At 39.9% G+C, this 25,621-nt stretch overlaps 2 protein-coding genes across 2 annotated transcripts in view; one reads left to right on the top strand and one right to left on the bottom strand.

The window, feature by feature from the left end:
* IGFBP7 (insulin like growth factor binding protein 7) overlaps positions 1-23,010 on the top strand; it is a 26,932-nt gene extending 3,922 nt beyond the window's left edge. The window contains exons 2-5 of the mRNA XM_034410887.3: positions 16,616-16,725; positions 20,522-20,638; positions 22,253-22,376; positions 22,843-23,010. Coding sequence (XP_034266778.1) covers positions 16,616-16,725; positions 20,522-20,638; positions 22,253-22,376; positions 22,843-22,862 — 371 coding nt within the window. The 3' untranslated portion in view covers positions 22,863-23,010. The remainder of the gene's footprint in view (positions 1-16,615; positions 16,726-20,521; positions 20,639-22,252; positions 22,377-22,842) is intronic.
* The window catches only part of POLR2B (RNA polymerase II subunit B), a 24,288-nt gene continuing 21,674 nt past the window's right edge, over positions 23,008-25,621 (bottom strand). Inside the window, exons 22-25 of the mRNA XM_034410884.3 lie at positions 25,290-25,403; positions 25,038-25,198; positions 24,380-24,575; positions 23,008-23,267 (exon numbers count right to left, since the gene is read on the bottom strand). Coding sequence (XP_034266775.1) covers positions 23,178-23,267; positions 24,380-24,575; positions 25,038-25,198; positions 25,290-25,403 — 561 coding nt within the window. The 3' untranslated portion in view covers positions 23,008-23,177. The remainder of the gene's footprint in view (positions 23,268-24,379; positions 24,576-25,037; positions 25,199-25,289; positions 25,404-25,621) is intronic.

Here is a 25,621-nt window from a genome sequence, read left to right as displayed (position 1 = left end):
GCTGTCAAAACGTGCAGTATTAAATATACATTCCCTTTGTCATAATTTTCTGGCAATATACCTAACAAAAATATTTCTGGTTTTAGATCTATATGTTGTTTTCTCTAACCATGTATGTATTTTTGTCCAAAAAACGTTTGCTTTTGGACATGTCCACCACATATGATAGTACGAACCTGGTATCTGATTGCATTTCCAACATTTGGCAGACATATCTTTAAACATTTTTGCTAGCCTTGCCAGTGGCAAATGCCACCTGTAAAACACTTTATACAGGCTTTCCTTGTAAGTAGTTGCCATTGTCAATTTATAATTTCTATCTCAAAGTTTCTGCCATTTATCTAGTTCTATAGTATATCCAAAACTTTTTGCCCATACTATCATTGTTTCTTTCATTTGTTCATCTTCCATTATAAAGCTTAATAAATAGCTATATATTTTCTTTATTCACTTTTCATCCGTTTCTAATAGTATCTGATCAAGTGTTGATGGCTCTTTATAAAAGCTATATCTTTTTACATCTTTCTCGTTTCTCGGTTGTATTTGCAAATGTGGCCACCATGCAAGGTTCACCCCTTGGTTTTGTAATTCCTGTTTAGTTTTTAATTCCCCTTTCTCATTTAAAATATCACAATTGTCACAATTTTTTCCAAATTTACAACATTTGGGTGTATCAGTGCTTCCATTGTGGAAAGCCAAACTGGTATTTTCATGTAGTTTTTTGCCCTAACTTTTTCCCAAACTAAAAATAGAGCATTTCTTACATAATGTCTTTGGAAATATCTATGTATTTTGTTCTTTTCATACCACAGAAAAGCATGCCAACCTAGCTGAAGATAATGTCCCTCCAACAGTAGTAATCTTCTATGTCTAATCCATTCTTTCACCCAAGAGAGTGTAGAGGCCTGGTAGTAAAGCTCCCAATCTGGGAACCCAAACCCCCGTTATTTTTAGATTCTTGCAGGATTTTCAGTCTTATTCTTGCCCTTTTTCCTTGCTGGGCAGTTCTGCTTCTAAACTCAATGCTGCATTTAGCATATATCTTAATTTTTTAAAAAAGCATTTTTAAGAAAATAAGATTATGCTTTCTTGCAGAGAGACTTGACATTACCAAATAATAACTACTCTTCACATCAATCTTGTGTATGTTACTGATTCTCTCTTCCCCCGTAAACTGTCAAGTCAATCATGCATTTTTTTAATTCCACTTCCATGTGCACATAAAATAGATTTCTGCACAAACCATGTAATAGAAATAGACTGTTTTCTAAGCAGATGCTCACCAAATATAACTCTATCTGTCCAGTTATTTTTTCTTTAATCTCATACTTCATTTTCATCTATTTATTCTTTCATCTATATAATAGATGAAATTCCCCCCCCCATAAAAGTATTCATTTAGAACATAATTTCTCCAAAAACTCAACCATGTTTTCATCATCATCATTTACTGAAACATAACATAAACTCTCACCACCTACAAATTCCTACAGCAAAGTACATTAAAACAATGAGCCGCAGATACAGATCTCTACCCTTATCAATGGCTTTCATATAATAGTTGTTAGTAATATCAACTCAGTAATACTGAGAAGATATAGAATATTCCAGGCAAAGGAGGAAATTGGCGAATATATTTGATTATAATCATTCCACAGGTAGTCCTCACTTAACCAGGATTGGTCGTTCCAGACTTACAACGTGAGTTTCTTGGTTATTAAGTTAACAACCCACAGTTGTAAAGCAAGATATCATGCGACCACAAATTGTGATTTTACTGCCAGCTTCTTCATGGATTCTGTGTTTGAAAACTGGCTGTGAAATGTGCAAATGACAGACATATGACTAGAGGATGCCCCACCAGTTGCAAAATGCCCAAATCTCAACTGACTGTTGGGACACTGCAGGGGTCATAAAATTACTTTTTCAGCACATTGTAACTTCAAATGGTTGCTTAAATCATTAAGCAAGGACTATTTGCATAGCATTTCTATGGAGAGTAGAATTTTGGTCTCTGGCCAACTAGGACACATGCTTAATTAAATTATAAAATGTTAATTAACATTTACTGCAATGTTTGTAAGGCTGGAATCATGTTATACAATTTGTAGCTGCATGTGTTATAAACTTGTTAAAATTCTACGTCTAAATGCTTTTATTATAAGTACTCTATTCTTGGCACTATTCTTGGCAAGGGTACAGTAAGGTTCATGAAGCTTTTAACAGTAAGATAGGGCTAAAAACAATTCCTTGGCATCCATAGCCATCCTGTGTAAGAGGAATGAAAAGTGCAGAAAAAATTAGAGCCTTCTGATGTTTTTAGGCTTATTTCACAGGGCTTTTCGAAATGTCTTCTAGCTGTCTTTGGCACTAAAAATTCCAGGACAAGTTGTTCTCTAAGTCCCAGAGATTGTTTTGAGTTTTTAAAGTGGAATGCAGATAGACTTATAAGGCAGAATTAGTGTCAGTCTGTGCAAGTAAATAGCTCTCTCTTTCCCTCCTATCCCCACATTATAAAGTTCCTGCTAATTTTTTCCCTTTGTTTTTGTCTAGGTTTATTTTTATTTTTCATTCTCCTTTCCTTTCCTTTGCTTTCCTTTCCTTTCCTTCTTTCCTTTCCTTTCCTTTCCTTTCCTTTCCTTTCCTTTCCTTTCCTTTCCTTTCCTTTCCTTTCTTTCTTTCTTTTGCAGTTCAAAAGAACTAAAACTTGATCTTTTTAGTTTTTCTCTTGATGAGTACTTGGATCGGAGATTTTCATTGATTACCAGAGCTATAGATAGACTGGGAAGTTGGGGGGAAAAAATCCCAGAGGAAAGTAGTGGCAAACAATTTCTGCATTTCTTGCCAAGCAAATAACATGAGTCAACTTCCATTCAAACAATACTTGGTTTCTTTCCTAGAATCAAAAGCTAGTTGGGAATTTGTTGGCTTTTTTCTCTGTTTTATTTCAAAAGGAAAGGAACAGTTCCTTCCTTCTAGCATTAGAGTGGGGATTTGCTTTCAGATGCTTCCGTGGCAGGATTCCAGCTAAATGGTAGCTTTATGGGATATTAAGGAATTACTATTCTTCAACATCGGCCTGAGCTATCAGATATGAGCTGCAAAACTCTGGAGGTCCACTACGTGACAGCAAAAGTTTTGATCCAGACTTTTGCAAGAGATGGTAGCCTTAACTTCAACCCATTAGACTTGAGAAAGGACTGTCTTGCTGAGCCAGTTGGTGTAGTGGTTAAGACACCAGGCTAGAAACTGGGAGAGAGTGATCTCTGTTCTTGCCATAGGCATAAAGCCAGCTGGGTGACTTTGAGCTGGGCACTTTCTCTCAGCCCTAGAAAATGAAGTTAGAGCAAAGTACGGCTCCAGAATTCACATTGCTTGGACAAGTGAGATGAATGATATGGTTTGAATTCTGGGAAAACTGCAATAGGGGAAAGATGTGCTGCAGCAGTTAAGTAACAGCTAGATATTTATGGAATAACAAATGGGCAGCTGAAAGTCCTAAAGACACATATATAATATATGGATTCTATAGCATATGACTAGAAACTGCAGATTGGGGTCTCCTAATGCTGTTATCATGGAACAGCAATCTAGCCAGTTTTGATAGGTCATCAAGGGCCACTGCACACATGTGTTGCACAAAGGTGCCATGACATGGGGGGGGAGGGGCACCAAACAATGAGAATGGTAGTAGTCCAATGCCACATTGCAGAGCACCAGGTCTGTGCATGCACTGTAGAAGAAAAGAGAGAACAAAGCATCAGGAACCCATAACTGCCACATGATGTGACTTGTGGTAGCACAGTGGTTAGAGTGCAGTACTTCAGCTGACTGCTAGCCGTAGTTCGGCAGTTCAAATCTCACCAGCTCAAGGTTGATTCAGCCTTCCATCCTTCCGAGGTGGGTAAAATGAGGACCCAGATTGTTGGGGGCCATATGCTGACTCTGTAAACCGCTTAGAGAGGGCTGTAAAAGCACTATGAAGCGGTATATATCTAAGTGCTATTGCTATTTCTAAAAACATTCCTAGCCTTTTTCAGCCTTGGCAGCTGATTCCCCATGCCTTTACTCCTTCCCAGCTTAATTCTTTACTGCAATACAAAAGGCTGAACAGTAGATCTTTCTTTGATCTACAGTGTATCAACAACAGTTTCTGGATTAGCCCATTGCCTAAGTGTAACAATCATTTAGTTTTTAACATTGCTAAGAAAAGAATGTTTTGGGGATTTTTGAGGGAGTGATTCTGGCTCTGTATACAAATTGTTGGGTTGCATAAATACTGAGAAGAATCTTACTTGTTAACTTTGGTCTGAGTTACCTTCTGCTTGGGCAACTAGCACACCTGAAGAATGCTATTAAAAAACTAAAGTAGATCCATTATGGTGAAAATTTGCCCATCTGTGTTGTAAAAAAAAGATTGGAAGTAGAAATAAGGAATGTAGAAGGTTGCCTCTGAAAGCACTGATTTTTTTTTTTTGTCATATTTTTCCTCATACCAAATCATGCTGTCATGTTGTTTGTTTTCCTACCTGCTCCCAGCTGCCAACCAGTTCCCAATGCAATGTGGAGCAGGTAAATGTTGAAGCAATAGGACTAGGCTATGGAGTGAGTGACCCTCTATATTGCTAATTACTAACATGTTATTAAGCTAAAATATCTTGGACAGTTTTTCCATAAAAACTCCATTCCATTCTCAATAATACTAGCTTTAATGGAAGAAGAGGGGAAAATGTGTCACTTTTAAAGATTCCTGCCTATTCTCTAATATATTATTGTGTATTGTTATGTTTATTAATCCTCTAAGCTTCTCCATTCTTTAGATGTGTTCAGTGACCTTTGCTGAATCAGGGTTTGGATTATGCTGAGTCCACATGCTTCTTGGTTTACATGGTTGCTTCTTTTCATTCTTTAAATCCATGGTGCATTTGCATAGCGACCAAATATTTATACTCTGTAAAAATGTTTCTAAGAAAACAACCCACTTTCTCTAAATCTAACTGACATTGTTTTCTTGCAAACTACAATATTATCAAAAGCAAGTCCAGAGAGAGATCTGTTTGCTGGCCTGATTTGAGTAGGCGTTCAAACTGATTAGTTTCCCAGATGCTGTAACAAATTCTCACAGTAACCAATTTCTTTAATCCTGTTGCTTTCTGTCCAGAAAGCCTAATAGTTCTGTAAGCCATGGAAGGGGTTGTGGTTTTGGAATAAAAACAGTAAAGAGTTCTCATGAATAGAACGAAGAAAGCAAAGTAACTTGTGTGTTGGGGACAGTTTTTCTGACAAGGCCAGAGGTGTGTTGTCGAAGGTTTCATATCACTCCTTAAGACAGAAGTTCCTGAAAGTTTACTAGAACCTGCTGATAATTTTCAGTCACAACAGTTAAACTTCGTGAATGGAGTCAGTGCCAGCTGCAGAAGTTTGTTCAAGATGTTTGTCCTTTGAATTATAACAAGTTATTGTTTACATGCTTTTCAGTCAAGCTGCAAGAAGCATTCAAAAAATTTCATTTCTGGATTGGTTAATTCAGCCCACGCCCCACAGGGGGGCAATTTGATTTTTAATGGGGGCAATTTGAACCTTGTTTAAACCAAGTTAATGGCCTTTTAGGCTTCCTCCATGTGAGTAGAGTTCACTTTTTGAGTAAAGTAAGAATTATATGCGAGGGGGGGGACATCAGGATTTTAGAGATGCTTAGGTGGGGCATGGCCAAAAAAAGGTTGGGAACCACTGGGTTAACTGAAAGAAACTCTCATCCTTAGCTGACATGGCCAATAGAGCAATCATGGGAACTGCAATCCAGGATGTCTGGATAAATATGGATTGGGGAAAACACTTTTGTTTTCATCTGCATTAGCGAGGACAATACCCTCCAGCTACTTTCCAGTGATCATCTCACAGGACTGATAAGTGTATATCCATTAAGGTTTTTTTTTAAGTCTAGTCATAAAAGTTCCAAATCCACTGTATATTAGTGCTAACCTTAGGCTTCAGTTAACAATCGTATCAGCAGCACAACGTTTTATTTTATAATGATAGGCAGTGGGGATATTACTGAAGTCAGTGTAGCAGTTGACATCAAACCGACACCGTTGCTGTAAGATTCACTGAGCAAAAGAATTCTAGATGTACTTTGAATAGAAGATGTGGACAGATAAATTGTAGAGAGGAAAAGACTTCTAGTAGCTGAAGCCAGAACTTGGTTCTAAGAAGTTGAAACTCTAACTGTGGTCCATTAGCCATGGATAGAAAGTTATGGATGGACCTCAGGTGGCAACCCAAAACATATTACTGAAATTTGGCAGAAAAGCAGAATTTTGGGTACATTCTTAGGATTTTGCAGTGTTTTAAGGATGGAAATGTCTAGAATCCTATCTCTGAGAGACTTCTTGTATCTCCCAGTCTCTTCTTTAGAAGTTACTACATACTGTAGCTGAAAATGTACAAAACTCCCTTCCAGCAACATTACAGTGTCAACATATGGATTCTGGTGGCCTTTCACAAGATTGAGAGGTTGAGTTGTAAACATTTTACCCTCAAATGCAATGAGTTGTATGCAACAAAATTTCATTTTAATGTATGCCGATTAGTGTACATTCAGAGTGACAATAAAGTTATTCTAAGTTTTCTAAGTCTAAAAATACTGCCTAAACCTACATTCTATACCCCCTTCAGTTGAATCCAAACAGCTTGACTCAGTAAAATAAAGGTATTGCACATTCCCCATGTGTATTGAACTGTAAAGCCATTAGGGTGTAGTAAGATCTTAATCAGAAATTCAGACCTTGTTTCCTGAGAATCACACTTAAAATTCTTCCAGCAAAACTCCTTCATACAAGTATACAAAATTTGGATCCAGCACACTGTGATATGCTTCTGATTGGAAGCAGCTTAAATATCTTCCTGCATTATTATGAAAGCATTCCAAAGGGGAAAAATATGGTTATTTGGGGCTATTTTTCCAAGTATTAAAAGCATGATTGTCATCCTCTTGGGACGGGAAATGAGACTTATGGAACAATTCCACAAGCAGCAGGATGTTAGTGGAGCGCTTGCATCCTGTTGTGTTCTGCTCAGAGCCATAACTGTAAAAGGCTACACTGTACTGTGTCATTGGTTGTTCTTCTACTGTATAGGACACATGATAGGTGAATCTATTCTCTGGCACTAATAATGACCCTTCTGTGACTCTGTTCACCTATGCATTGCAGAAAAGCATCTCCCCCCCCCCACTTTGCATTTATCATCTAGCAGAGTTATGAAGGTTCATGCTTGGTTGATTCTTCATGTTCTCTTAGGTCTAAGTTATGGTATGGAGAACTCAGATGAATGTATTCAGTTACATTCTTTCTAGACTCCTAATTGAAAAGCTAATTTTACCTGAATAAGGCATGGGATAATTGTTAATTATATATATATATATATATTAATTTTCTTAATTATTGAGAACCAGTTTGGGGTAGTGGTTGGTTAGGCATGAAAGCCAGCTGGGTGACTTCCAGCCAGTCAGTTAAACCAGAGTTAAAATGAGAGTGTGAAAAATCAACACCATCTTTTCCAGCATGAATCAGTAATTTATGCAATGAAAATCTACTTCATTCTAAGAAGAGATTGTAAGACCAAAGGAGAAGAGAGAGAAGGTTTTTAATCAGGAGGAGGCACACCAAAGAACAAATTAAAATATTAACAATAAAAAGGAAGTATTGCAGGCCAACTCTGTCCTCAGCCTGGAGTTTGATCCTGACAGGGTTCAAGGTTGATTCAGCATTCCATCCATCTGAGTCGGCAAAATGAGGACCCAGATTGTTGGGGTCAATATGCTGACATCATAAACTGCCCAGAAAGTGCTTTAAAGCACTATGGAGCGGTATATAAGTCTTAAGTGCTACAGCTTTTGCTATTGCTATTGTATATATCTTTTTGCCTGGATGCTCACAACAGTAGATCAAAGGTCTTTTTCATGGTTGTGTTAACAGACCTTGAGTCAGCAGAAAAGCGAGCTGCCTAAAGTGCTAACTCTTGACTCCTCAGCCCATTCTGCTTCAATAATGAAGCCAGCCAGGAATGTTGTTTTTACAGCTTCAGCATGGGACAGATTATTTTATTTCATTCCTTTCCTAGGCTTATGTGCTGCCTCCCCCATTTCTGATTTGTTGCATCTTACAAAACTACCACTCAGTAATTAGGTAAAAATAAGATTCAACAACAAAATCCCCAATACCAAGGACTATGATGCGTATAGTACATAAACTCCAAAGGCCTGCTGAAAAAGGGGGTCTTAACAGCTTTGCAAAAAGCCAGGAGAGCCTGAGCCAATCTGATATCAAATAATGTTCTGGCAAATTTATGTTCTTCTAAGCTGGACAAGACACTATTGCTGATTGATGGAGACATGAGAGTAGAGCACAGCCAGCACTTTCCTGCTTTCTGCTAGGGTACTTTAAGTAAGAGTGAACCCTTCCTTCCTTCCTTCCTTCCTTCCTTCCTTCCTTCCTTCCTTCCTTCCTCCCTCCCTCCCTCCCTCCCTCCCTCCCTCCCTGGTATGGATGCACCTCCAGAGTCCTCTGTCCTTGGAGGCCACCACTCTGCACCTCTGCCTCATTTTAATGAACTTCTCAGGATGGGACCAAGAACCACATTTTCTTATTTTATTTATTTATTTATTTCCAATTTCTATACCGCCCTTCTCCCTGAGGACTCAGGGCGGTGTACAGCCAGAATTAAAAACATGCAATACAAATATTAAGAAACAATTAAAATATATATAAATTTGGCCCAACAATTAAAATCACTACCAATTAAAACATTTAAAAAATTTCTTCTTAAGCCAGCCCGGCTTGCTGGAAAAAATGGGTTTTAAGGGCACGGCGGAAGGCACTGAGGTCTTGGATTCTCCTTATCTCTGGGGGCAGTGATTCCAGAGGGTAGGAGCCCCCACAGAGAAGGCCCTCCCCTTGGGGGTCACCAGCCTGCACTGTTTGGCTGATGGCACCCCGAGGAGGCCCTCTCTGTGGGAGCGCACGGGTCAATGGGAGGTCGTCGGTAGCAGCAGGCGGTCTCGAAGATAGCTAGGCCCTATGCCATGGAGCGCTTTAAAGGTGATGACCAACACCTTGAAGCACACCCGGAAGACCACTGGGAGCCAGTGCAGCTCGCGCAGGAGCGGTGTTACATGGGAGCACCATGCTGCTCCTGTCACTACCCGCGCTGCTGCGTTCTGGACCAGTTGGAGCCTCCGGGTGCTCTTCAAGGGGAGCCCCATGTAGAGAGCGTTGCAATAGTCAAGGTGAGAGGTGACGAGGGCATGAGTGACTGTGCACAGGGAATCCCGATCAAGAAAGGGCCGCAACTGGCGAATCAGGCGAACCTGACAGAAGGACCCCCTGGTTACAGCCGTCAGATGTTCCTCCAAGGACAGCTGCATATCCAGGAGGACTCCCAGATTGCGAGCCCTCTCTGTGGGGGCCAAAGACTTGCCCCCAATAGTCAGTGATGGAGTCAACTGACTATATCGGGATGCCGGGAGCCACAGCCACTCAGTCTTGGAAGGGTTGAGCTTGAGCCTGTTCCTCCCCATCCAGATCTGCACAGCCTCCAGGCACTGGGACATCACTTCAAGGGCATCGTTGGGTGGCCTGGGGTGGAGATGTACAGCTGGGTGTCATCAGCGTACTGGTGGTATCTCACCCCGAAGCCATGGATGATCTCGCCCAGCGGCTTCACATAAATGTTGAACAGAAGGGGTGAGAGGACCGATCCCTGCAGCACTCCACAGATGAGAGGCCTCGAGGTCAATCTCTGCCCCCCTGCCAACACAAACTGCGACCGGTCGGAGAGAAAGGAGGAGAACCCACCGCAACACAGTGCCTCCCACCCCCAACTCTTCCAGCCGGTGCAGCATGATACCATGGTCGATGGTATCAAAAGCCGCTGAGAGGTCTAACAGGACCAAAACAGAGGAGCAACCCCTGTCCCGAGCCCTCCAGAGATCATCAACCAACGCGACCAATGCCGTTTCCGTGCTGTACCCAGACCTGAAACCCGACTGGAATGGATCTAGATAAGATGTTTCCTCCAGGAATTGCGGAAACTGTCGCGCAACCACACTTTCAACAACCTTCGCCATGAAGCGAAGGTTGGAGACAGGACAGTAATTGGCCAATATTGCCAGATCCAGGGATGGCTTCTTGAGGAGAGGCTTCACCACCGCCTCTTTCAAGGCAGTGGGGAAATGACCCTCACTCAACGAAGCGTTGATAACACCCTGGAGCCAGCCTCGTGTAACCTCCCGGGAAGCCAGCACTAACCAGGAGGGACATGGGTCCAGTAAACATGTGGCTGCACTAAGTCTCCCCAAAATCCTGTCCACATCCTCGGGAGTCACAGCATCAAACTCCTCCCAGGTAACATTCTCAAGACTATTCCTTGTCACCCTGCCCTGATCTACCCAGTCAGAGTCCAAATCCCCCCGGATCTGAGCGATTTTGTCATACAGGTATTGTCCGAAATCCTCCACCCTGCCTTCCAAGGGATCCTCCCGCACTCCCAGATGAAGCAAGGAGCGGGTTACCCTGAAAAGGGCGGCCGGACGATTCCCTGATGATGCAATAGAGGCGGAAAAGTAATTAAACTTTGCCGTCTTTATCGCCACTAGGTAGGCCTTAATATGTGACCTTACCAGTGTTCGATCAGATTCAGCGAGACTGGACCTCCAACCGCTCTCCAGGCGTCTTTTCTGGTGCTTCATTTCCCTCAGCTCCTCAGTGAACCGAGGAGCCGCCCGGGATTGGCACCGAGTCATGTTGCTGGAGTTTTGAAGCCCGCTACTCGTCTTTGGCAGCGATCCCAGGGCCAGCCCCAATACCCTTCTTTTTATTCATGAGGCACAGCCCAAGCCATGAAAACAGTATCACTGACAAAATGCAGGGTACCTTTCCTCACAGCAGAAGCCACCAATATTCCAAATCTTCAAGGAAACAAGGGAATAGCTTCTAACCGTTATTTTTTATGTATAGAAGTAGCTGTATAAATACCCAATGAGAACTTGGAAAACACTGATCAGGCATTAGGTAAGCAGATGCCTCCAAAGAAGCCCAGAGACCCATCCTTCCCACAGCCCAAACCAGCATAATCACAGAGGAGAGTGCCCAGTGAGAAGGTGGGAGGGAGGGCGTATAACCATAGTCTTAAGGGGCTAACCAAGCCCTGATTCCATCATCACAAACTGTAGGCAACTCTGCAGATGGCCTTGAAGAAGGAATTCAGCCACTATTAAATAAAAACCAGCTCTATGGGGGAATGACCTTGGGAGACTCAACATTGTAGACAGTGTTGTCTACAAGTAGACAACATTCAGATAAGAGGCAGCTGAACCTGGAGGAGGAATGGAGTGTGGCAAAAATCTCAGAAGGAACTTTTCTTAGCTTCTTTGATTGTAAAGGTTAGAAGGGAGAGATAAACCTTCAGACTTGCAAGACTCTGTTAATGTAAATGTACAAAAAATACAAAGCTAGTACTTCTGGATGTGCTTCTTATCTAAGGCTGACACCAACTTAGTCCTGGAAGGGAGGAGGGAGTAAGAAAAAAAGTCAAGATCCGTCTACCTTGATTCTCTTTGGAAGAGAATCCAAAGGGGGGCGGGGGGGGCGGTAGAATCTGTCAAGCTTTCAAGATTTTGTCTCATATTCTGCATCAATAAAGAAAATTCAATATGAATTTAAGTTGCCTTGCTTCTGGCTACAGATGAGATGAAAGCAACAATATTGTTCTTTAAAATAATAATTGAGATATATTTGGGCCACCTTCATAGGAATGAGGATTTTGTCTATCAGCATGTTTCTGAAACTATGCTCTACTCAGCACTAGAGCCCCCCAAACAACTTGACATTGTTCCATAAAGACTTTTAATTACTTTCCCCATGAAAAGTGGATTTTCAACACTCACTACAATTAAGACCAGGTAACCAACCAGGTAGAAAGTTGCAATGACTTGCAGGGCTTCCATTAACAAATGAATCATGCATAGTTCATATTAAAGTGTTCATGATGCATACTTTCATCGTTTAATATGAAGCATCCATTTATTTAAAACGTTTTCTTATTTTTCCCCTTTTTACAAAAGATCGTTTAATGTTCTCATAAGAAGGAGAATGTGCTTGGTGCTTCTTTAGTGTTGAAAAGTAAAAAATAACTATCTATTTGGAAACCAGAGTTACAGTAAACCCGGCTTAACAATATACTAATTTCACTATTAAATATACACTGCCTAATTAACAGTGTCCGAAATGCTTATTATAGGAATATAACAGCCCTCAGGGGGAAATGGGTATACTGTAATGTTCATCATACAAAAGTCACTAATTTCAGAGTCCTGAGAATTTCTTGGTTTCCCAGACTTCAACTATGCATATTTTAATTTCCCAGAGAGATCCCAGCAGGTCTGAATTCCTTTTCGCGTTGGGAAGACTGCACAGTAGATCCTAGGCTTCCTTATGATTATAGAAGGAATAAGAAGCTGACCCAGCTACTAAAAGTATTTCAATTGTCTTGGGGGTTGCATTGAATTTAAATTAAATAGAACTATAAGTATAGTTTTCAACATTCACTAATATTTCATCTAGCGTCCCCAAAATCAAGACTTTTAGAGATATGGCAAAAGAAGAACAACTTATGCCACAACCCTTTCCCCACAGCTGAGTTGACGGGCCATCCATCAATCCTTGTCAGCAAACTATACCAACCTAACATTTGTTGTCATCACCGAAGATTACTTTCCTGAACCTGTGGCCTCTGCCTTGGCTTGCTCTGATGGTGAGGTTGCAGAGCAAGTTAAACAAAGCCATTTCTTAAATGCTATCATTGGCAGATAGTCTTCATGAAGGGCTAGATGGCAGGATTAGCAATAACCCAAACTCAACATTTGGACAAGCCTGATAGATGACCAATCACTGGGCTGGGGAGTTGCTCAGTAGAAAAGTACAAAAGTAGAAAATCTCCACTTTACCAAGTACATTTCCTTTCCTTGGTTATTCCCTCAAGGAAAATGAAGGGAAGGAGAAGGAGAGTTGTACCAGATGGAATTGTGTGGACAGGTATCAGGAAACAAATGTTCATTACAGTATATCCTTTCGCGTTGTGTTCTGTGCTATAATAATAACACAGAGAGTAAACTGCGAGAGAGAGAATCACTGATTTCTAGAAATGAGATCTGGACAGAGGACAGAAAGAGAGAGAATCAATACTATATTTATATATTATCAATACACTAATGGGAAATACGGAATGCTGATGCTTTTAGATTTCTGTTGTGTCCAAAAAGACTTTAACTGACAGGATTTCTTAGTCTAAGTATTCCTTCAGGCCAAGAATTTCTAATGGACCTTCTGCTCATTGAAGTTCTTCTTACCAGAGTTGCTGGGAGCTAAAATGGGGCTTTTGTGGATTCATGGTGTTTTGTGCTATTATTTGTAAATCATTTTGAGTTCTTGGGAAACATAGAAACATAAGCCATTTTTACAACACAGTCTTCCCTAAATAATTGTATACACAATGTATTGTATGCACCAGAAGCCCTTGGGACTAAATTTTAGCAGAGAGTAAAATATAAATGGATCATATAGAAGATTCAGTTTTTCATTAGACTTTTTAAATAGGGGGAGAGATGCCATTTTATTGTATTATTATTTTATTTTATTTTTTGAGGCATGAGATCCAGCCCTGCCTATATCAGTCACACTTTCTTTTTGAGGACAACTGACTGAGTACATGTCGATATTAGCAATTTCTTCTAAGATGTTTACCAAATGATCAAATTAGACAAAAATCTTAGAACTAGGTCACATTGCTTTGGTGAAAAGCTCTTCTCTCTCTTAGATAGGACCATCTGACTCATGATATTTGGATGCTTTTGGTTTGCAGCACTTTATCCTCTGCTAAAAACTGTGGCCGCTTTGAGTTGGAAGGTCTGTCTCTTCCCATGGTAATAATACACCCCAGGGATATTTCCTCGCTAGTGCTGAAGGAGATCAGAGCAGAATAGAACAAAAGGTCACAGCTATGCAACTTCAGCTAAGCCAAAGAAAAATCTAGTAATTCTAGCCAACAATCTCAAGAACAGCAGGTTGTCTCATACTGCATAAACCTCAATCTTAGGATAAGAAGTCTTTTCTTTAGAACTTAGAACTAATTTCTAGAACTAAAAGTAAGACAAATATTCCTTTCTGAGAAAAAATATAATGTCCACACAGGAATTATGGTAGATGTCTCGGAATATCAATCTCCCTGAAGCACACTAGAAATTTGGAAAAGGAGAATATATTGCAGATTCTGTCAAAGGGACAATACAGTAGTGCTTACAAATAGGAAACAGCCATTCCTTTTTGCTATCTTGGTTCTGTTGCTTAGGTGATTTTTAAGCAAGAAATGAGCCACATTTCTTTTCATGGTTTAGAAGCAGATTGGGCATTGCTCAGTCAGTAAGACTGAATATTACTTCCAGATTACTTATAGGACTGCCCGTTCCCTATAGTTCTTGCCCATCCTGCTGGATATGATAGGGTGGGCTCAGTGGTGGGCTTCAAGTAATTTAACAACCGGTTCTCTGCCCTAATGATTTCTTCCAACAACCACTTTGCCAAGCTGCTCAGAAAGTTAACAACCAGTTCTCCCGAAGTGGTGCGAACTGGCTGAATTCCACCACTGGGTGGGCTCAGTCTGGATTCCCTTGGTGAAGCAGTGTCACCTGGTGTTGCCTCAAAAGCATCCTTTCTCTGTCATAGTGCCTGCATTATGGAACAGCCTCCTCCGGAGAGTACCAATGGCCCTAATCCCTATTGACCTTCAAGAAAGCAGTTGAAGATCTGGCTTTTCCCCCTAGGCATTGGGGTTAGGATAATGGTAGAGTTGGCATGTGATGGATGCTGATGGATGGATGGGAGATTTTAGCAGGGCCTTAACATAGTTTGTTTTAAGTGGTTTTTTTTCAAAATTTCATTATGTTTTTATTTTGTCATCTAGAGTTCTTTTTTGGTACTTGGGTAGCTACATAAATTTGTTAAACAAATAAATGTCTATGACTATCTGCTCCAGTACTAGAGACCAAGCCAAAACAAATTTTTAAATCTTTAAGCTGAAGTTTTATGGAGAGAATAGGTCAGCCCTTTGAGGTAATCCTGACAAGAAGCCCAATCCATGAACATCAACACTACCTTTATTGTAAGGCTATAGTAGCAGGATCTTGCAAGTCTTTATTTATTTATTTATTTTTACTCTCTAGAAAACTAGAGAGGGTCCCTTCTGAGATCCTTCCCAGTCCTATTTCCTTCTGTGAGCTGAGTTACCTTTCGCATGATGGTATTCTAGACTGCGGCTCTTCTTCCTGTCTCTCAAGGTCATTCCCACATACCATTCCAGAACAACAGTTGGGCTCAGCTTTAGTTTTTGAAACTTGGCAGAACAAAAAAGTGGTGGCAAGGGAAATGTCCTGAGAAATTGCTTGTTGTTTTAAGAGAAACTGTGTTTTCATTTAAGGATTGAGATGGACCTTTAAGTTTTGAAATGTCATAACAGAAGTTTCTGAAAACAAACTTTGCTAATATTTAACTTCCTGTTGGGAAGCCAACTATGGACTTGAAAAACTATTATGTATGAATTGTTCTCTATCAGTGTCTGGTATTGATGCTGATGTTTGAAAATATTGCATACTTATGAACGTGTATGATCATAAGATAGGCTTGCATCAGCTTCCTGGGTTGTACAGCTGAGTTGAAAAGCACCTGTATATAAATAGAATACAAGATACAACTCTTCGGTCCTTATTAATACTATGTTTTATCCCTCACTCACATCTTTCTCTCTTGCTTGCTTTTTGAAGCTACATACTTCCTCGCTCATTGCCCCCCTTTTAATGTTTAGATCCAGTGTGATTTGTACAGCCTCCTTTTCATTGGTCAAGATGAATACTTTGATATCTAAGAATAATTGTCACATATTAATAATGACACAAAAGAGGAAGGGTTGGCAGGAGGAGGTGATCATATCTCAACATGTCAAGCAGCCCTTGTCATAATTCTCCCAATTGCAAAATGGGAACAGTATCCCCTCACTCTGTTTCTGGCTTTCCCACAGCAGCGGTCTGCCTGATTATCCTGAGGGAACACAACAGCTAGAACTCAAATAGTAGTTCTATTTTGAAGTGCAGGTAGTCTTAATTATATATTCAGTAGCATCAAGAAAGATTTACATTCTTTTGAGGACAGTTACAAGTCATTGTCCAAAACCCAAAGAACTTCAGGTACCCACAAGGTCCCAGGCCTGCCCTGGATGAGATCCCTCCCTCCCGTTTGAAGCCATCATTCAAATCCTTATCACAAATTGCCTCCCAAAGTCTTCTCCTTGTCCCAAGAAAGGAACTAGCTAGAGAAACAGAGGTTTAAATCCTCTCAGGACACATAAAACAAGTTGAAAGAACCAGGCTTCTGAGTATAATCACCGAATAACAGAGAGGGGTTGGTTTCTGTTAACAGTTTTTGGTTAATGATAAAATTGCTTTAATTTCATAAATTCATGAATACACTGTTTACTCTTTTAAAAGGATTCTTTTTTTTTTTATTTCTAGGCCCATCCATTGTGACCCCTCCAAAAGACATCTGGAATGTCAGTGGAACCCAGGTTTACCTGAGCTGCGAAGTCATTGGGGTTCCCACTCCAATTCTCACCTGGAACAAGGTTAGTGGAAACTAGGCAAGTTTTGAAGGTGATCCACCAGAAGATTTTCCTGGACAGCTTCATCAGAATAAATGAGTGCCATGCCAGGACCCTGCCAAGTTCATGCCACATAAATGAAGGGGTCTCCCAGGTTCTTTTTACAGCAGTGAGTCCTACACAGAAATCCCTGAAATCTGTGCTATTTGTAAAGCTTAAGAGTACAGAAAGGGTACAGAAATAGAATGTTATATGTAACTGTGAGACGAAAAGAGAACAGTTCATCATATTAATGGCTCATTTAAAACCATCCCAAGTACAAATGCAAAAGGATTAGAATATAGCATGATGATAGATGAATGTGGTAGTATGTGGTAGAAAGTGCTTTGTCAAGCCAAACTTTCTGCAGAGCCTTAGAAGTGTTATTTAAATTATAGAATGTTCTTTTCAAAAAATAATGCCATGAAAGAAAATCTAGTTCTGGATTCAGTTCTGTTTACTCTTTTATATGAGCTCTGTCACCATATTAGGTCTTCAAAAGGAGCCAGTGCTAAGGAATCACTTGAACAGAATGCCAGTGCATTTCAGCAGACCTTGAAATATTTGAAGCAACAAATACAAGGCCTATTTTTGATGCAGATTTCTTGGTTGACTGAGAGAATGAGAGAAATGAGAGAAACAGAGGAGTTGGAAAGGAGTTGCTGCTTCAGCAGAATGAGATCAGATAATATGGCCTATCAGATAAGATGACCTTGACTTGGTTTGTAGTGGCTGAGAATTTGAGCCATGTGTTAGAAAGACCTTGATTTACCCATTTTCTTAGTTTCCAGACTCTCCTTAGACATTAATTTAGCTTGACTTTATTCATGAGAAGCCAGAATTTCAGAATGTGCTCCTGGATGTCCAGAAACTTAGGTAGTCAGTAAGGCTATTAGATCTGGGCTGCAAAAATCCAGTTGATCACTTTACATGATAGTTCCACAAATGGGAAATAATGGATACGGAGTGTGTGTGTGTGTGTGTGTGTGTGTGTATGTATGTACACGTACTTGTAGTAGCCTTAGAAGACAATGGGAAACAATGGGAGAAATTATGTTGGGAATAGCAAAGATAATACAGAAGTATTCATCTCAAGTGCTGCTGGTAAAACAGTGAGTAGTGTGATGTAGTATTTAAAGCTTTAGAGTAATATAACCAATAAAACCTAGGATTTTTTTCCCACAGCACATAATTCAGCTTTAGAAGATGCTATTGTGAGAGGTGATGCTGGTTACCAGCAGGGCTGATGAATTTAAAAAAAAAAAAAAGGTTGGACCAATTAATGGAAGTCATGGAAATCAGTAGTTTTAGTGTTGATAGCAATGTGACTGCATCTGTTGAGAAACTAGCGAGCTTCCTTGTGCAGGTGGCTGTCCACTGTAAGAACAAACTGCTGAAGTAGAAGAGCCTGGGTTAAAATCCAGCAGCCCCCTGCTTAAGTCTTTATCTAGGTTTAGGTCCAGCCTTAGCCATGAAAGCTCACAGGCTGGGCTTTGGGGCCAGTCATTCTTTCTCACCTTACTTCCCTCTTAATGTGTGTTGTGATGGAGCAAGATCTCTTAATATAGAAATTAATTCATCTTTATATTCTGAGATGAATAAAATTAATATAGCTTAGAGATAATTGCCTTGAAGTACTGCACAAAAGGCAGGTTATAAAGCAGAAAAATGACTATTTTCGGAATAAGGAGAAAGCAAAGAGGTCTCGGGTCCTGGACGGTTCCAGATAACCAAAACTTTAATATGGAGAGGCCAAAGTTACCATCTGATTTCTCAGTATTTGACATGAATTTAAAGTGAGCAGAACCCAGGAAATGTGTTTTTCCTTTCCAAGATTCAAACCACCCTTGCCATACTTGCCTTTAAACAGGCTTTGAAAACCTGCCTTTTGCCCCAGGGATGAGGGTTGGGTCCTTTCAGTTGGATGTGGCATGAGAAATAAAGTATTCATTGTTTTCCCTCTGGGCAATTGCCATCTTTCTAGGAACTATTATGTTTCTAGGTTTCTTCCTTTTTTCATTTCATAAGTTCCCAGAATCGTTGCAGGGTCAGGCAGCCGTAGGGTTGAGAGGGAGGAAAAAATGAGAGAGGAAGATGGATAGATGGTTTGGGATATGACATCATGGGTGTACAATGTTCAGATGCAGATTGAAACACAAGGCAATAATAGGAGGATTGAATGGAAGCTGAACTGATAATTAGAAGACATAATAGTGTGGTTACAAAAATAGGATTTCAGATGGTAACTCTTACAATGGGGCTATTTTCCAAGACATGTAACAGAGAGAAGCAAGAGAACTACAGCGGGAAGAGAAGCAGGACTATTTCATCCCTTCTGCTGAGAAGCCAATTATATTTGGCTCTTCCACAATTGTCAGAAGGAGCAACTTAAACTATTTCTACTGTAACTTTGGGAACAAGTACCTCTGTTGGCCTCTTTCCATTTTTCCACCCCTCTACCCCCTGCAATCTTTTCTTTTACTAGTCATGTCAGGAACCATATTAAAACTGCTATTTATAAATCACTCTCTTTGAGCAAAGAGAAGGTTAAAAGAAAATGTTAAGTTACTCCGATGTCCACAAAGAAGTGGTTGTGGTTGATTTGTGATCCTTTACAGCAGCTCCCACAATTCTCTCCAGTAGGGTGACTACCATGCTTAGTAAAGTTGGCCTCCAGCTGATTGATTACAGGGGAACATTCTGGCCTATTTTTGGCAAAAATATGGAAATAGGTTTTGACCTTTCCTCCCAGTTTAATATTCCCTCCTGATCTCCCATCCAAGCACAAACCCAGGTCAGACCTTGCCTAGTTGCCCTCTGCTTGACCAACCAGCTGCTGGCACATCAGAGCTCTCTTCTGACTCTTACTACTTCTAAATTATTGCCTTGCTTGACCTTTCTAACTCAAGAAGATAGAATGATACCTATCACAAATATTGTTCTCATTTTAGTATTCCAACTTTCTGTTCAATAAGCTCTTTGTCAGAAGGGAAAAGTACCTAAAGTGCTATTTGTCAATGCTCGAGGGGAATTTATATGTTTTTAATATTTTTTTATTATTTAAAATATTTCTACAATTCTGGACAGCTAACAACAGTGATAAAACATTAGGAAATAAAAGACTGCTTTGAGTTGAACTCTTGAACTCACTCATTCTCTTACTTACCCAGTGAAGGAATGAGTTTCTAATGCCTGGGTGATAAAGTATTAACTAGGCAATAGAATGTACATCTCCTCCTCCGTAGTGAAAATGCAAAACCAGCAGATAATTGTTTATATTCCCATGGCTGCTTTTCATTAGTCACATTGGTTACTTTCTCTTTGAGCAACTGGCAACTCTTCCTACAATATTATATAAGCAATTCATCTTTTTTTAAAATGCAGTTCATTGTATAACTCAGGAAAATTTAAGGAAATAGTCCTTTTTAAGGAAGGTAGCTTTAGTAGCTTTTTAAGGAAATAGTCTATTCTAAAATCCATTGGGTGTCCTGAAAATAATTTGTGCTCTTAACCAACTTATTCAGTATAGAAAGTCTGAAATGTTTTAACTATATGGTACATTAAATATCCAGGTTCAGTCCCCCTGACTAGTCCAAAACTCTACCCACCCACCTTTCCAAGTCTTGACTTCCATCAGGGGTATCCAACCTTGGCAAATTAAGACTTATGGCTTAATTCCTTGGCATGGCTGTCTGAGGAATTCTAGGAGTTGAAAGTCCACAAGTCATAAAGTTACCAAGGTTGTACACTCCTGACGCCCATCCTTTCTTCTCATATACAGATAACAAGAGGACAATATAGTGTCCAAAGAGTGGAACTTCTTCCAGGAGACCGAGACAATTTAGCCATTCAGACTCGTGGTGGTCCTGAAAAGCATGAGGTGACAGGATGGGTATTGGTAAGTACCCTCTTCTTGGAGGCTGGTTAAGCGGAATGTTGGCACATCAAGGGGAAAATGACATATTGGCTTTCTAGGTTGAATGATTAGCTTTCACCTAAGAATTAGTATATACCGTAATATATTATGGTTATGCTGTCAACTGTCCCATTTGTATGCAAATTGTAGTGCAGGCCTGCATCTATAAAATATACTACCAATATTGCACCCAGATGTAGAACTCTTAACAGGTCCAAGGACACAACATGCTACATTTTTTAATTTCTCAGTCTTCCAAACGAGAGAGAGAGAGATTCATTTTTTATTATTCTTAATTGATCAGGGAAGGAATATCTCTTCCAAAGCAAAATCCAAGTATGTTGAGTGTTTTGTAAAATGAGGTAGCTTTGTCCCGTACCATGTCCCTTATACCAGGGGCAGGTTTCAAAATCTGTTGCTACCAGTTCGCTCGTGGGCATGTGCACTTGCACACATGTGCAGCACTTCTGTGCATGCGCAGAAGTGTCTGGGCGGGTGGATGGAGCCTCTCACCGCCGCCGCTACCGGTTCCGAACCGGTAGCAACCCACCACTGCTCTATACCATATCCTCCACAAAATGCAGAGGTTGAGAAGTACTTACCACATAAGATTCACATAAAATTCAAATCATTGTACCTGCTAATCTGCACTTATCATAAGAAACTTCTTTTTCCACAGGGACGCTTAATCCCACTTCTCCACCTTCCCCAAAATATATGCTAAGATCTTTTTGGTAAGGCAGAGAGTGTTTGTTTTCTGATATTCACCAGTTTTGTTTCCTACCAGTATTCTATTTTGGGGCTTACTAACTCAAGCTGTGCAAAGGGACTTGTTTTTGCATATTACCGTGGACTGTCATAGTCAAAGTCAAACTGTGGATATAGATTGTTACAATCCAAGCAAAGTAAACATACATTCATATACATACTTCCCTATCTCTATGTGCCTTCCAGCTAATAGCATTAGAGGGAGGTGCAATATTAGAAACATCCATCAAGACAAGAAATCCCTGCCACACTCAGTTCCAATTATGAGAACTTCTCTATGAAAATGGTTTTCGGAGCTCCTTATTTGTTTTTAGAAGGTTCACCATGTCTGTTTCCTCCCCACTCCATATAAGACCGCCGGCAGACAAAGATCAGTAAATATAAGGCCAAGGTCTTAGCATCTGATGATACTGTTTTAGTCTCAAATGCTTTCCACTATTGGCAGCAATTGCTGAAACTGTTCTTAATCCTTTCGGAATTAGTACCTAATGGAGACATAACAGAGCCATGGTGGTGCAGTGGTCAGAATGTAGTATTGCAGCCTAACTCACTGCTCACTGCCAGGAGTTCGATCCTGATCGGCTCAAGTTTGATTCAGCCTTCCATCCTTCCGAGATCAGTAAAATGAGGACCCAGATTGTTGGGGGCAATATGCTGACTCTGTAAACCACTTAGAGAGGGCTCTAAGGCACTATGAAGCAGTATATAAGTCTAAGTGCTATTGCTATCAAGTTTATTTAAAGAACATTCAGGGCCATAGCATGTATGATACAAGGATATTATTAACAACCTTGAGGAATGCAATTAACTATGACTCTACTCCGACAGATATCTCCACTGAGCAAAGATGATGCTGGAGAATATGAATGTCACGCATCTAACTCTAAAGGAGAAGCCACAGCTTCTGGAAAAATTACTGTGGTAAATTCCTTAAATGAAATACCTGCAAAAGGTATGTAGGTCTGCGTAAGCACTCCCTTTTCTATTGGATCTGGTTAAGAAAAATCAAATAGCTTGGGTTGATTATTAATTGGTAGTACGTTTTGTCATGATTTGTGACCAAAATAAGTGTTTCACATCTTTGTAAGCTTCAACTGGCTTAATGTATTTATTACTGTAAACCATCTCCCCCATGAAATTTTTGCACCATCTGGTGGTATCACTGAATCCCTTTTATGTTCCCTACTACCAGCAGCCTCTGAAAAAAACTCAAATACCAAAGAAAGTTTGCTTACTTGTTATCTATGATTTCAAATGAATCTGAAATAATTGTGGAGGAAGAAGGAATTGTTATCTATTTCTGCTATTTTTCTTGCTTCAAGGAAATACCTTTGATTATTTCTATAGCACCTCATTTCTTTGGAATGCATCTCAAGAATAACACGTGTTCTTAAAGCACACTCTCATTTTCTTTGTAGGTGAAAGTACTGAGCTGTAAAAGGTGAACCATATATACTGCATATTGAGAGACAGTGCCTTTCATCTATAACAAGTTTATTTTTTGGAAAACTGACAACAAGCCATGGCTCTGTAGTCCCTTAATTCCTACTATTTTCACTGTAATTACAATAAAGTTATTAAGCGAATGTCTGGACAGCTTTTATTTCTATTTACATAAAGCATGAAATTCACACATTCATAATCTGAAAAAAAAAACTTCCAATAAAACACAACAGCTGTTGGGATTTAAAACACATTTAAAAAGTAAGTTTAAAGCAATAGGAATTTCAGGAAAAGGCGAATTGTTTGATGACTACACACTCATCATTCGAGGTGCAATACTCATTGACATCAGTTCTTGGAAAAGTAGTTTGCAGGCATATGGCATCCTCACCAGAGAAATCTGAAAAAAATGAGATTAACCATGTTAGCAAAAACATTTCAGAAAACATTCTATATCTTTACTTTTAAAAACCCCCACATATGGGGTTAGGGAGCTCAGAAGAGCACACCATGAAATTATTTTTAAAAGGCTTCAAAGGCTGTGAAAGTAACAGTGATAAAAACATCTTGGGAACAAGTTGGGAAATGTGAGAAAATTTAGAAAGGCACTCTCAGTACTGGCCAAGCTTCACTGGAGAGGTGTGATGGAATATGTACCTGGAGGAGCAATGCAGGAAGAGTTTGGCAACACAGAACTTTCCCAGAGAGAGGCACGGATTAAGACACTGCACAAGTAGAAAGGGAGGGGGAGGAGTTCAGGGTAGCCACACTGCAGAATCTCTCAGGATATAACTAGTATGCTAGTAGGTTGTAGATTGTTTGGCAAGGTTCTGTCTATCAACTGTAAGCAAATAGGAGACTGAACTTGATTGCATTTCATTGTGTCCTCTCTGGGCCTGGGCCTGATAAAAAACCTATGTACAGCATGCTGCAGACAAGAAAGCCAATTTCTTCAATGTCAACTCCCTCCTAACCTGGACGAGGAAGGATTTAAAGATGATGTAACCATTGAGTATTAGGAGTTCCAGGATATTGAAGTGTACATTAAAGGGGCCCTTGACCTCCAGCCAACCGTTGTTTGGAATCTGAGTCCTCTTTCTCCCACATACACACAAAGAGACACACAACCCTATTTACAGTATGTCAATATGAAATGAAGTAGAACTTGTCATCATCATAATTTAAGTATTAAAAACATACTTTAAAAGCAAAGATTATTACGGCCAGAAAAATAAAATGACGTTTTGTAATATTGTAAGAGAACAGCATTTTCAGCATTTTAAAATTCAGTGGCATTATTTCAGAAATTTTCATAACTCTTCTGAATGGATGGGAGAGTTTTATGCTCCCCTTCTTGCAGCTAGTGACTCTGATTATATTGTATTCATGGTAGATAACAGCGTAGACAAGTATTGGAAAAAGTGCCTCAAGGTGAGATGAAGATAAAAGTTAAAAAGAATGAGAGAAGAATGAAATGGAATGGGCAGCATTTTCCTACCCTCTTTTACATACCTGTGTCTTATTACGACAACCCCTGCATTCATAGGTGTGGGTCCGGGTGTTTGCTATTGCCATTAGCCCGCACAAGTTGCATACATGAACCTGATATGGATCTGAGGCTTCAAACAATCTTTCCCTTAGGAACTGCGCTGCTCCATGAGCAATCTGACAGTCTCGTTCCATCTCTCCAAATCGAAGACCTCCATCGCTGTGGGGAGAAAAAAATCAAGTTCACTTTCTTATTTTTCCAAGTTAGAAAAACTACCCAATTAATGTAAGAAGCTATTAGAGGAGAAGCCAGCTCATGTACCAAAAATGCTCCTAATGAAATGAAGTCTTAAAAAACAAAACATACCAGAAGTTCCAAAGAAGTGCTACATATACACATTGTCAATACAAGACCGGCTAAGGAAAATATTTTTTAAAAAAAGACAATATATTTCTCGACAATATATTTTAACACTCCCATCTGGGCTCCTGGCATTTCTGGTCTTATTATTTTTCTAGCCCTCATAGTTGCAAATAACATCACTAAAAGCTATGAAAAGGCTTAGGGAAATCTCAGAAACTAGTGGCATTTTCTAGTAAGACTTCTAAGGACTGTGGCTTCAATACTTTGCTGAAGTAAAGACAAATTGGAAAGCATAATAAGCAGGCATCTATTTCTTACCGAGATCGACCCTCCATAGGTTGCCTGTTAAGGATCTGAATAGGTCCTCTTGCCCTGGAATGAATTTTATCATCTACCATGTGTTTTAGTCGCTGATAGTAAGTGGGGCCAATAAAGATCTGTGATGTGATTTTGCGACCAGTAAAGCCATTGTACAGAACCTGCAAAAAGTAATTGCTCCTGTTATAATAGCATATCAATGCAGGGAACAGACAGAATGAGACCTGTCACTCATTCATTGTATCAGATTACCTCATTTCCTCTCAGATGATACCCGTAATCAGAGAGCAAGTTTGAAATCTTCTGCACGTTGACTGCATCATTAAAAGGTGTAGCATCACCTATCTCTCCTTTATTTGCTGATACCTGGAAAAGGGAAAGCAAAGACTAGCAATCATTACACTATTCCTCATAATAACTGTCTAAAATGAAACTGGGAAGATTATATTCTAACTCCCATTGAAGTGTAGAGCTCACGGAATCACTTTACTTAAACTGAAGGGCTTCTGCAAGTCAAAAATCAGAAGAATGGGGACTATGTAGTACTTACTCTGACTTCTTTGGAGAAAGAAAAGAGTAAACAT

This window comes from Pantherophis guttatus, chromosome 2 (assembly GCF_059756535.1).
Source record: "Pantherophis guttatus breed Tessera chromosome 2, ASM5975653v1, whole genome shotgun sequence".
In the NCBI taxonomy this organism is placed as follows: Eukaryota; Metazoa; Chordata; class Lepidosauria; order Squamata; family Colubridae; genus Pantherophis; species Pantherophis guttatus.
This window is presented reverse-complemented; position numbering and strand designations above follow the sequence as displayed.